Source organism: Fistularia commersonii, chromosome 30, assembly GCF_037954325.1.
Source record: "Fistularia commersonii isolate RoL2024-O1a breed Wild chromosome 30, RoL_Fcom_v1.0, whole genome shotgun sequence".
In the NCBI taxonomy this organism is placed as follows: domain Eukaryota; kingdom Metazoa; phylum Chordata; class Actinopteri; order Syngnathiformes; family Fistulariidae; genus Fistularia; species Fistularia commersonii.
The window spans coordinates 4,395,182-4,409,510 of record NC_141313.1 but is presented as its reverse complement, the minus strand read 5'-3'; the positions used below and the strand labels follow the sequence as shown (position 1 = coordinate 4,409,510).

At 40.0% G+C, this 14,329-nt stretch overlaps 1 protein-coding gene across 1 annotated transcript in view; it reads right to left on the bottom strand.

Annotated features, from left to right (window-relative positions):
• Positions 1–14,329, bottom strand: part of csmd1a (CUB and Sushi multiple domains 1a) — a 199,065-nt gene that overhangs the window by 29,662 nt on the left and 155,074 nt on the right. The window contains exon 4 of the mRNA XM_086178221.1: positions 3,571–3,768. Within this exon, the coding sequence (XP_086034347.1) occupies positions 3,571–3,768 (198 nt within the window). The remainder of the gene's footprint in view (positions 1–3,570; positions 3,769–14,329) is intronic.

Sequence of the window (14,329 nt, the reverse complement as noted above, 5' to 3'; positions counted from 1 at the left end):
ACAACACAAACATACACGCGTCCTCACGCACATGCACACACACACACAAACATTTAATTTCCGTTTCGCAGCCATTCTAATTTCAAGTTTCTTTTCGAAACACATTATTACTTTTTCAATTCCAACAATAACCCCTTACTTCCTCCTCCTCCTCCGCCTCCTCCTCCAGCGGTGCCCCCCTTTTGTGTCGCCCGTCACTTTCTCCCTCAATTTCTCTATCACTCTCGTCCAAACGTTCTTGTTGTGACACAAATATATGATTGTGCGGGAATCAATTTGTGTCCGTGCTACACTCATAATTATTTATAGGGGAGTTATACACATGCGCGTAAACACACACACTTCCACGAGGTCACACACCACTATTGAGAACGTCGCCAAGCTTTGCCGCAGCATCGGGTCGTCTCTCAGTCTTTTCACAGAAGCTCTGACTCCGCTGATGTTTATCTCGCCGTCTCGCTCAGACCGCATTTACACGTTCATCCGCCAACCGGTCATGAATATTCACCAGCGTATTCTGTATCTGCGGGCATCACGTGTGTGTGTGTGTGTGTGTGTGTGTGTGTGTGGACGCCGAGGGACGTTTCCGTCCCGTAAATAATTTCGTGCAAAGTCGGAGGAAACGTACAGGCTGACGTACACATACAGAAATTCTGTGCACAATGTTGCAGTTTTTTTTTGTGCAGCATAAGTATCGCACGGCACAAATATTCCAAAACAACAAGTGTTGCATGACATTGCGACATGAGAAAATATAGCGACAGAGCGCTTTCTCTGATTATGTCTATAAAATAAAATACAAATATCTATAAAACAGTCCAAAAACATGCAACATCTCAAATTTCCTACAAGTGTGTTGGATATCTCCAAATGACGTGAATGAACGAGTGAATGGTTGCATGTCTCGATTCTTGTCGAAATCTTTTTGCCGTGGCCACCGGCAACCAGAATATGACAAAGTCAACGATTTACATCTTAGACGTAGACAAATATTGCCAGTTATATTTGGAAATTCAAGTCCACTTGCGACGGAAATAAGATTTCACCATGACCGTGATGACTGAGAACCTCAAAAGACCTAAGTCTTGATGTGATACTCGGTATATTAGTATATTATCCAAGGTTAATATCTATAATAATATCTGTAATATAATTATTCTTTAAAGGAAAACTAATAAGCTGATGAAGTAAAAACACAGCTTTGCTATTAAATGGTCTAAAAGGCCCATTACGGGACTATGTGATTTAATGATTAATTTTCTTTTGTGAGCACACAAACCAGGGAGGGAAGACGGAAAAAAAAAAAAAAAGTTTATATTGATAAAAAGTGTTTCATGCCATTTGATTCATGTCTGAGTAATTAATAGAGAGTTCATTTGGCCGGCGTAGATGGTAGAAGACACACAAACACACAAGAATCCATACAAGTATGGGGGAAAAAAAAAAAAAAAAAAAAAAAAACAGTGTGAAAAGTTGTGTATTTGTGCGTTCCTGACTTGCTTTGAACATATTAGTAGCTTAGCTCCTCTTGGCTTTTACTGACAGAGTGACAGGAACATTGCTAATCCAGCAATGACAAGTTGCCACCCCTCCTCCTGCTCCCCCTCCTCGCACCCTCTTTTTCCTCCTCCCCTTCACGTCTTCCTTCTTTTAGAACCAAATTATAGTTCAGTGCGCTGCACGAGGAGATACCATTCAGCACGAACGCGCGCTCGTTCCACGCGGCCCGGCTTTCTTGTGTTTGTGGATGTGAGGGTTTAGCAAAATCGGGGACAAAAAAAAAATAAAATAAAGGATTATATTTATTTACGCTATTTACACTCTTCTCGCATTCGATGAGGTTAATTTACATGTCCATTATGTCATTCTGACCTTTTTTGGTGATGCCGCTGCCCCCGTTTAGGATGTGTCGTAATTCTATTTAAAATGACAGGAGATTAAATAAAAAGAAGGATGGAGGCGTTATCGGTCTGGACCTCCGAGCAGCCCGTTACCTTTTCCTCCTCTTCTAAAGTTTTACTTCGACGTCTCGTCGATTGTTAAACTAAATCCGCTTTGGGTTTTTTCTTCGGGAAAAGAGGCGGTGAAAGTCATGTGGCGTTTTGATGAGGCGTTTTGATCAAATGAGTAGAGCGGTGAGCGTGTTCGGCATCCGTTTTGCTTTTCCCAATGTTCCATGATGGTCAAGGTGAAGAAAGGCTAATATTCTACCATTTTTTTACTTTTTAGGAAAGAACACCAGTGAGCTATATGGGGATTAAACAGAGCCTTGATGGAAAACAATAGTAAGTATGATTACTATTGGAAGTATTACTAGTAGGAAAAGTGGTATTATTACACAAAATAAAAATCATAATAATAATAATAATAATAACATTATAATAACAATGATAGCAATGATATATTACTGTGTATGATAATAAAACAATAAAAAAATAGTTATTATTAGCTGCAGTTATGGTAGTAGTACAACTGTATTATTATGTATACCCTATTATTATCATTATTACTATTATTATTGTTATTTTTGTTATTGTTGTTGTGATTATTATTATATTTGATAGTGTTATTTTAGTATTGTTATGGTTATGATATTATTACTACTACAATTATTATTATTGTTATTAATATTATTATGGCTGTTATAATAATAATAATAATAATAATAATAACTATTATTATTATTACTATTATTATTAGTATTATTATTTTACTACAGCTATTATTATTGATATTATTGCTATTATTATAATTCGTTATTATTGTTCGAGGTAGTATAATGAACAAAGTAGAATATTTTCTCAATAACAACAACTTATGGACATACTGTTGATAAATTGATAGAATTCATTAATTTCCTTTTAGATGCCGGTCTTTCTTGCCCGCTCCCTCTCTTTCTACGCCACCTGATCAAGGCAGAAGGCCGCCTGCACCGAACCTCAGGTTTTCCCTCCAAATTGAAATAATCCGACACGCAAATGTATTCGCACCGGGTTATCTTGTACAAACGGGGTATTCTAATATATCCGTCTGATATATCTCCATCTATGGGAGACAGTCTGTCAATGCAAACGTGGAAAGTTGTCCTTCGAATTTATGTGGCGTCGCACAGGAAACGACGTGAGGCTGCAACACCTCCCCCAAAATCCCAAAATAGACAAAGCATACAGTGCACTTCCCACTTTGCCTCTCTCCCACACACACTTTTGATTATACAGTCTGTTGCACAGCACACATGCATACAGCCGCACGAGTACACACACACACACACGCACTACATTTGTAGTCTGTCTGTCTTTTTTTTTTGTCTCTCAAATAAAAGCATAAAACATATGGGGGCTTTTATTTTGACATTTAACAGCGTTTTATGATACCCTAATACATTTTATCGACTTTGATTTATTTTGCTCTTATCTGCTTATTTTGTTCCTTTTTCACTTTTCATTATCTATTTAATGCGGAGTTACATAAAAATAATTGCCCTTTAAAAACGCTTTTTATTTCACAATAAAAGCCCTCACGCGGCAAACAGCCATGCACGTAAACATGCGGGGTTTCAGCGGTCCTTACCTCGACAAATCGGAGCCGGGAAGTCCCAGACGGCAGCGTTCCCCGCGTTGGTGATGCAGGTGAGCGTGGCGTGGCCGTCTAAGACGTAGCCGGGAACGCAGCTGTATCGCACGCTGTCACCCACGGCGAAACGGCCGCCGCCGCTCAACACCGCTTTGGGCGGCACGCCGGGGTTTCCGCACGACGAGCTCTGCAGCTCTGCAAGAGGAGAGAAGATGTTGAGAGAGGAAGAAGGTCAAGAGACGCTCCGACGCGACAAAAAAAGATCGATGCCGTCCAACGTCGGCACTGATTACGAACAAATCGGGACGCGGATAGAGTTTTCGATTTTGTGCACGAACACACAAAGAAACTCAAAGGCGTTCAGCGTCACATATATGTCCGTGTTGTTGACGGCATTCAGCGTTCAACATTTTTTTTTAGCTTTTTTTTCCGGTGAGCTAGCCATCATTATGGTCCTCGAAAAGCGCCGGTGTTAGCGGTGTGAAGAAGAAGTTGAGAATTCCAGTCGTTCTGAAGAAAATGATGATAGCTAAAGCGCTGCGGTGCGGCAAAGTCGGCCATCTGTACGATAACAAAGAACCAAAATGTGCTAAAGGCGGCTAATGTGGCTAAAGTGATGACACAAAGTCATTGTTAGTTTGGATTAATGAAATGCAACTTGCTGGAGAAAGAGTTATATTTGAGAAGGCTGTACTTTTGCTGATTTAGAAAAGGAAATGCCAAGAAAAAGCACCAGAAATACTGTATTTGCCACAAGTAGAGTTTTGAAAAAATCTGCACAAAGGATGATTTATTTTACATATCACACAAAATACTTGTTCTCGCATGTATGATGTTTCGAACAAAAAATAAACTTTTCCTCTGATGCTTACAGGAGATATGTTCACAAATATGTAATTGTGTGGCTATTTTTTTAAGAGAAGAGAATGATCATGTGATTGATTCCCTCCTGTGCCTCTTCTTTGATATATGATGTCCTTTCAACATTTTAACCTTATGACATTATCTTAACTACTTTTTCGAAAACTGACACAAGGCATCGATACTTTTTAAAAAAATGTTTTCTTGAAAAAACCTTTGTGATTGAAGTTCTTCAGCATACAATATAAAATATAAAAATAAAAAAAACGTAAAAAATAAATAAATATAAAGAATATATTAAAAAAACATGAAAAAAATTGATATAAAAATATAAATAAAAAAACACATAAAATATAAATAAATATAAAAAATATATAAAAAAACATAAAAGGTAAATAAATATTAAACAAAACATAAAATATAAATAAATGTAAAAAAAAATAATAATAATAAAATAAATATATATATATATATATATATATATATATATATAAAAATGCCTGCATGGGGATCAGACCAACAGAGGACATTATTATAGACAGACAGAAAATAAGGTATAAAGGTATAAGGTATAAGGATAAACATGCAGACAATCCTTGTTGGGCCGGGGTGCCGAGCGATTACATCCACAATAACTCCTGTTAGCATCCCAAACTGGACAGGAGATGTGCTTGTTTTTGCCTTTGCCACAAATAAACCCATGAAAGAGTTTCTGAAGAGTGACATCTGTTTTTTGGTAGTGGAGAACGGATCAATAGGATTTACGCCGATTTCCATTGGAAACATCAATTCGATTCGCGAACATTGACGTTTGTGAACGTTTGTGCTTCGTGGCATCAAGGCGTCATCAAAATAACAGGATGTTTGACGACATCAAGATATCATTTTTGGCGAATATTTGACAGAAGGCACAAAAGTAAACTGTTATTTTCAAACCCGAGGGCCACATGACCGCAATGCAAAATGGCGAGGCGACCTTTTTTATTTATTTTTTTTATTTCGGACATGCGACTCCATTCAAAAGTCACGCCGCGACCCAACCTTGGCGTTGGCCCGATCCGATGAGACTCGCTTCTCCCCTCAGCCGTTATGTAACCGTTTGATTATGACTGCGCCGCCGCTCGCTGAAGAACAAACTCCTTCCTCCAGAGAGGAAGAGCAACGGTGTGTGTGTGTTTTATAGTCACTCACATCACTCCCTGAAGATACATTTACTTGTGAATAAGTCGAGTGTACGAATCACACACACACACACACACAGTGGGGGGGAGGGGGGTTAAGCCATAAACCAGGAAGTTGATGGGAGAACAGGGAAGGGAGTGAAGGAGGGGCTCCACGGTCTTATTGTTTGAACCTGATTGATACAGGTGGGAAACCGTTCAGACACACAGGATTTAGGGAGGAGGCGCGAGGCGGAGGAGGAGAGACACAAACTGGGGGACGGAGGGAGAGGGGACGCCTGCCAGCCCGATTATTTCAACATGATATATAGAAGTACAAAACTGCCGGGACAGAAGGAGATGGGAAAGAATGGTAAGACAGAAAAGAGGGGAGGGAAAACTCAGAAATCAATGTAAGGGACAAAGAAACGTGTGTGTTTTCGACACAAAAATGTTTTTAAATATCTGTGTGTGTGTGTGTGTGTGTGTGTGTGTGTTCCCAAATGAGGGACATTTGTTTTGAATGATCTGCCTTGGCAGAGCGGTGGCTCCTCAAAGTTCGGAAGCCTTCAAAAGACAATTTAGCTTGTAGCTACGAAAGTGGTTGAATGGCGGTGGCGTCTTTCCCAAATTGTCTAATTATCATTCGTAAAGCAGATAATGGGCAGAAAAAGATCTGATGTCAGGAAATGAACTGAATGAGTGAATCTTAGATTGGTTGGGTAATTGATTCATTTATACACCTTTTTTCACCCCCCACCTGCTCGCCTCCCGCCGCTACTTTCTGTCGTCGTTGCCGAGGCGACGCCGCTCGACCAAAAGGATAACGTGAGCGGCTCTCTGTGATTAAAACATTTCTTGAAATTAAACTTGGAAGGGTGTTTTAATTAGTATTAATCACAGGGGTAATGAGGTCCGCCGAAGGCTAAAGCGTCCGATTTTTAGATGTTGAAGAAAACAAAACCCAGGTTTCTCCCTCTGGACTCACGACTTTCCTCACCTCGGTTTGATTTTTACGTCGCCTCCACCCTGTCTTCTTCTACCTTTTTTGTCGATTCCTCCTTTAAAACCAATAAACAGACACGAATTTGGGGACGCTCTACTGTTGCGAAGGTTGTGATACACAAAATCTAAAACCATGAATTTGCCCAGTCCCCAAAGAGAAGAAAAAGAAAGATAAAAAAACACTTTCAGAAGGTCTCTGGTTCGATTCCTTTGGTTTGACTTTACGTTCTCCCCTGTTGTCTATTATTCGTGGACTATTTTTTTTTTTTTTTTGTCTTGCTATCTCCTGTTTTCTATCTTGCTATTCATATTAATATTTATTTATTTTTTGACATTATAACTGTTACGCTTCTGTGACAAAGGCATTTCCCCTATGGGGATCAATACATTTTATCTTATCTTATCTTTATGTTATCATATCTTAAATTGTCTCGAATGTGGATGAGAGTGAACGGTTCTCTATATGAATGCAGGACAAACATGAATAAATGAAAATAAATGAATAGATGGAATTATTTGAGAAAAGGAAGAAAAATAAGAAAGCTAAATGCTTTAAGTTGTGTCAAACTCATTTTTTTTAAAATGCATCCATCTATTTATTTGTTATGTATATCATCTTATTAATCTATAATCTAACTACACATTTATTTATTTGTAATGGAATAAAATTTTCAGGATATAGCGGACTATTTGAACCATTCAAAGGCAAACATTTTCACTACTTAATAAATATATACACATAATAATATTTATATATATTACAATATATATTATAATAATTATAAAATATATAATATAATTTTGCATTTACCGCCGCCATAGAAATGATAAAAAAATCACCATCTTTTCATTTGTAGATTAATTTAGAGTTTAATTTGTTCGTAGTAGGTACCTTTCCAAATGAGATCACCTGCCAGATCTAATGAAGTCATGACATTTATCAGATTACCATCCTCTTTCACAGAAAGAAAAAATAAAAAAAACTCCTTTTGTTCCGAAGTTTTAGAGATTATTTGTCCTTCCGGGTTTTGACGCCGGGTTTCTCGTCCGTGTGGGACAAACTACGACATACATTCAATAACCAGAACGGGAGTTCTCGCTGAGTCCGTCGCCACGGTTACCCGACGTACCTTGGAAAGACCCGCAGGCTCTGTCAGACGCCAAACTGCTGACGCCGCGTGTTCCCGCCGTCCGCCACCCGGGGCCTCGACGGCGGGTTCAAACAATTCCTCTCTCCCAAGTTTGATGAACGCGGTTCCACTTTTTAATTTCATTTCACTTCTGAACCTCTGAACTTTGAGAACGCCGCCAAATAATTCAGTCTGGGCCCCTTTACCGCCGTCGCCACGACGACAATACCACGTCCCATTTGATAACAGTTAATCGGATTCATTTGTTCGGAAACCAGATTTTACCTTTACGCTCGCTCGATGAATCTTATCACGGCAGTTTATCACAGGAAGTGTGTGTGTGTGTGTGTGTGTGTGCGCGCCTGTGTGTGTGTGTGTTTCTTTGAATCCAAAAGTCCAACTTTTGAGGATGATATTGATCGTGTATATCTAGTTCGCTGATCAATTTGGTCGTATGAAGAAAAGGCGACTTCTCCACCGCCGTTTGCATAGCAAGCAAAAAAACCTGAATGGTGAATAATGTCGTACACACACACACATACACACACTCACACACACACACACACACACATAGTTCAACCTCAGGTTAAAAGGAAATGATCACTGACAAGCCCCCACCTGGAGGCGAATCTGCACACGCACACAGCCAAGGTCATCCATCACCACGGCGACCCCCCACATTGAATTGTGATTGGATGTCGGGTCGGCCCGGCGCTGTGACCTGTTGGCTTATTGATTTTGTCACTCAGCGTGGCCCCGACTCGGTGTCCGGCTGTTTCTGGATCAGGCCAATGTCACAGACACATTTACCCCGACCAAGAGCTAACGCAAACACCGAACATACCAACACACACACACACACACACACACACACACTCCTATATCCACTCTCACTCCCTTCAAAATGACTCTTTCCTATTTTCCATATATATATCTGTGGTTCCTTTACTCCATTTTTATCACCACCCTTCCATATCTTGTTTTATGTCCCCCTCCCATCACCCCCACCTGTATTTACCCTCCTGTCCTCCCCACCCCTCCGTGTAAATTCAGATTTTCTCCACTCCATCACCTTTTCTCACCCCCCCTTTTTCCGATCCCTATTTTATTGTTAACATCACAGAGTTTCATTACACTGGTTTATTCAGTAGGCAGCAGGCTGGAGCATTTCACCGCGTGCTTTATTGCCACCCGCTGTCTCTTATTTATTCCCTCATGCCCTCACTTCTTCTTTTTTCTATATTAGCTGCTGATATCTATCTATCTATGGATCTATCTATCCGTCTTTGCCTCTTTGCCGTCTCCGTCTCTGCTCCCCAGCTTACCGTAGCCATGATTTCAGTCTCAGCCGCTTCATTACAAGCTGCTGCTTTTATGGACCATCTGTAGGACTATCTGCATTTGTCACGTGCACACACACACACACACACTCACACACGCACACATAGACAATGTAAAGCTGTGTAAAGAAGATGCCAGCATGCAGCGGTAAACTTAACCCCTGCTCTCTCTCCAACACACACACACACACAAACACACACATATACGTAACCATTTACCTGGATTTTCATTTTTCCCCAGATAAGCAATTACAGCACGGGACGGAGACGGGAGAAGTGAGGTGGGAGCAAAGAAGTGAGAAGTTGGGAGAGAAAAAAAATAAAAAATAAAAATAGAAGACGCTACGCCGCCACGCTCGTGGAGTTTTCAGTGAGACGGATGACACTGCAGACCGGAGGGCGGGAGGAGGGAAGGTGGGGGGGATGAAGGACAGCAAAGACACGCGGCTGGGGGATGGAATGTGTGTGTGTGTGTGTGTGTGTGTGTGTGTGTGTGTGTGTGAAAAGGAAGAGGGGTGTCAATGTGGTTGGAGGTTGAACACCTCAGTCAGCAGTAAGTTCTGTAAAAGATGAATCCGGTTTTGTACCCATAAAGAATAGACGGGGAGCAAAAAAAAAAAAAAAAAAAAAGGGAGAGGGAAAGAATCCGTTACCGGAAACCATGTGCATGAAATTCCATTTTCAACTCCGGGGAAATTGTTTTCCGGACGTTCTACTGAATGCTTTTTTCCCTACGACTTTAAGAGATGGAGATGGATCGAGTCATTTCTGAATGTGGAGGCCTCACAGAAACGCCAACTGTGATTTGTCAATCTCTGCAGTGAAACTTTTTAATTTATTATTTCAATATATTTATTATTTATAATTTATCACCATTTTTTTTTCTATCTTTTTTTTCCCATCATTAGTTATCCTTAATTCCCCTGGTTGCTGTCAGCGTTTCACAGTCAAACTACAATAAAAAAGAAAAGAAAAACAATGACAATTCTCTTTCTTTTTGTCATTAGCCATGTAAGTGTTATTCTAAAGCTTAATATATTATATATTTTTATATATTTGCTTTAAACCTCTGTTTTTTGATGCTTTTTGTTCCCTTATCACAACATTGCCACTTGAATAATTAGGAAACCAAGCAGAGATATAAATTATCATTATTACCATTATTCATTTATCTATTTTACATATTTAACTTATTTTCTTCAGCGATGGCAGGCGCTCCAGAACACATTTGTATGAGACACGATTATACGTTTCCCCGTCCGGCATCTGCACTGCAATGCAGTTTGGCAGAAGATAACTGACAGCGACATGTCCGCGGTGATGGATTGCCGTTTCCAAATCAATCAGGGGAGCCTCTGGAGTTGCAGAAGTTGAAATTAGTATGAAAGTAAAAGTGAACTGTGAAACAAATGGAATTAAAACATGAACCTTTACTTGTTTAAAAGGGTCAATTGTTTCGTTTATTGCCATGGGAAAAAAAAAAAAAAAAAAAAAGGTTTTGTCCTCTTAATTTAATTTGTTTACTATTTTTAGATTGAAATAAATGAAATTATGTATACAAACCTTTGATTTAGTTATTTGTTATAGATATCACTTGACTTGCACTGGGAGCCAATCCCAGCTGACAAGGGGCGGGGCTTAATCCACCTGTCAATCATGTGGAAACTTCCTGTCGAAATATCAGCCAATCACAATCTCAGAGGACAATTTATAAACTGGACAACATGTATCTTGCACAATAAATAAATGAATGAATGACTAAATAGAATCTGAATATGTATATTCCATTTTTTGGTGTTGAATATTCATATTGCTTTTTAAGGATTGTCAAATATAACAATATCTCTGATAAATCTCTGTCACTCTATCTCCAGATTCCTGCGGGTCCCACAGGACTTCATCCAGATCTTGATAAAAAAAAAAAAAAAAAAAAGATTTAAATCTTAACTTTCCAAGTGCACTTTCAAATGGAAGTTTAAATTTAATAAAAAAAAAAAATACTCTGAGAAAGAAAAGAAGAGCATGTCTTAAAAAAAACAACTTAATAATAAAGTCTTGGAAAGGAGCTAATGACGCAATTCTAAACCCATAATGATATCAGTAACGCTATAATCCGCCCGCATATTTGAATCATTGGCAGTGAAGAGCTTTTTATATGGACAGTCTTTTTTTTTTTTCCTGGACAATCCCTTCATTTGTGCCGAGCTGCTGCGGACTTGTCAAACAACTGTCATTCACGCCGCGACTTCAGCTTGGCAGCGGAACAGTCACGCGTGAGATAATAATGGAATTATTCTACATGCACTTTTTTATCATCTTATTATTTTTAACGTTAAATAAAAAAAAAAAAAAAAAGAAGATTAACGCCAACAATGAGATATATTTGCTTTGTGAAAGCGATGACAGCTTTACCCCACAAAAAGTCTTAACGGTATCAAATGTAAATCCCTCGTCGGACTCACACTGGGCAGATGGTGCACAATGGAAGATGAGTCGTGACGTACAAACTAAAACCCGGACACTTATTACATTTGATTGACTGTTAAGATATTACCACCTTTTAACAAATCTCTAAAAGCGTAAAAATAAAAGCAATTTTTTTTTTTTTTTTTTTACATTTGCATTCTTTATCAAGCGACTTGAACGTTATACAAAATCGCCAGTTGGAAATAAAACCCAGAAAACGCCCCCTTCCCCTAGTCTGTTATAAAACAAACCAGCAGGAGGTGAGAAAATAAACCCTCTTCACGCCAAATCTATTCTGGAGGTGAGATATTTAACAGATTACAACCAATGTCTAGCTATTATTTGAGCTCTCTGTTGGATTAAATAGCTGTTTCAAACATCTCGGCTTTTACAAAGCAATACCGAAACCTCCGACAGGAGGGTTCGTGCTCCGACTCGCCCCACCGGTGACGTTCCCAGGCAATAAAGCGTGCACAGCAAGCACGACGGCTTTGCTGTTAATAAATGCAGTAATTACCCTTTACTTTATAACCGCAAAAGTCAGAGTCGAAAACGCTCCGATGGCTTGATGGCGGTCCGTCGACACAAATTGACTGGTTTAATCACAATATTTGACTAATTGGCTTCTCGGGGAGCTTCCGAGCACCGCGAAAAACAGTGGCGCTAAAAGTGAGTCGAGTTTAAAAAATATTTTTCTCTTTTCTAACTACTCTGATTTCACGTTGGCGTATTCCAAAAAAAAAAAAATCAGAAATATTAGCGTGTCTCGCTTTGACCTTGTTACGCGGAAAGCGTGTCCTTTGGCGGCGGGACTCGGGGCTCGTCGGACGGACGGGACTGGAATCCAGACGCAATCATTCTCAGACCAGCAATTAATGTTGATTTTTTTTTTTAACAGTGTTGATCGTCCACTTAGTCCTGGCCGGAAGCGAACCTCACCTCGCCCAGGCCTGCGTTGGCAGTCAGCGCTAGCATGGCTATGCTAACCGGAATTATTGGCATCTAACATGAAAAACACCGTCCAATTTCAACAACGGACGTTGGAAAAAGAGCCAATGTTTTCCCAAATCGACCTCATCTCGAGCGCAAAGAAGCGAAAAGGCTCCTCCGGTGGAGTCGACCATCTACTTTTTTTGAGCCTCCCCTTGAAAAGGACTTTTGATTGCAGGCTGCCTGGTAATTACGAGGAATTACGTTTAATTATGAAAAGACTAATAGAGGGAAAGGGGACTGAGTGGCAGCGGAGGGAGGGAGTGGCGTGTGTCAGGGAGATGCAGACATTGTGAGGGAGAGGAAAAAAAAAAAAGGAGGGGTGGGTGTTCAAAGAGGCAGATCATCTGGCAGCTGTGAAGATCAGTTATCCACACACACACACACACACACACACACACACACACACACACACACACATATATACACACACACTGTGCTACTAATGATCATAGCTTCTCGTGGAGATCAAACATTATGGAGCCAGGGCAGCGGACCACTAATGCCTTGCTGGATTTAATACACACCACACAACTGTGAAGATAATTAAACACACACACACACACGGACACACACACACACCGTTTCCCGAAGGTAAAGGATTGTCTTGGTGTTACCTCGGCATTCTGTGTACAAAATTAATCTCCCAACCGCTATTTGATTTGACCTTGAAGCAGCTGTAAGTCCATCTGGATGATCCTCCGCTGCAAAGCGAAACGCAGAATTGATACGTTTCTGTTCATTTATGTTTGCTTTATTTTTATTTTTCCCCGGTTATTATCACCCGTGCAATAGCCAGGGGATTAGTCAGCTTATTTTTTTTGTTTATTTTTTTCACAGATAGTCATCAATGCGAACGGTCATCGATCAATAAAGAAAAGCTTTCCGGTCACAATTCAATTTAATCACTTTTTAGTTAGCGGTTAGCTCTGAAACATAATTAACTGTATGCCAGCCGAGGAATATTCCTAGAGGAAGTTGAATTCAACAGGCACATTCATGATTTTTTTTATCCCTTTAGCTATCTATGGATTGAGTGGGTGGATCGCCACGACTGTGTGTTATTGCATCAGTGTGTCGTCGCCATGGCGTTCGGACAGGAAGGGCGAGCGTTTACGACCCGCTGGACGTTCCTCCCCCGATGCTGTGATCAATTTTTCACTGTGGCCCGGTTCAATAAACCCGGAGAACCCTGCTAGCAGAACTTCATTAGACAAACACACACACACACACACACACAGAGATATCCCTCTGTAACTAATTGCGCTGCGTTTACAGACATCAGAGCTGAATAAGATCAGGGTCAGGTTTGTTTGCTGTTTTTATTTTTTCCAGTATATCTGTATCTATCCAACACGGCAGCGTTTGATCTGGTCTTAAACGACCGCTGGCGTTTGAAGACCATCTGCATGGCGCCGCAGCGGCGAGCACGGCGGGGCGATAATATGTTGCGAAAAATGTAAAATCACACTTTTTATTACATTATAATTACAGTTTTATTACATAGTTACACCGGAGACTAACTGGGGTTAAGGTAATTGGATTTTCTGCCGCACCAAATGAGAGCAAAAGCAGTTTCTTTTTAGATATGTACTTTTTATATCATATACATTTAATGGTATTATTTATCTCTGTATGTACTGATTAACAACCGAGATATAATTTGACTAAAGCTTGTTCAAACCCAAAACGATTGGATTGATGGTTCTGATCCACCTGCCCCCATCTGTCACACACACACACACACACACACACACACACACACACACACACACACACACACACACACACACACACACACACA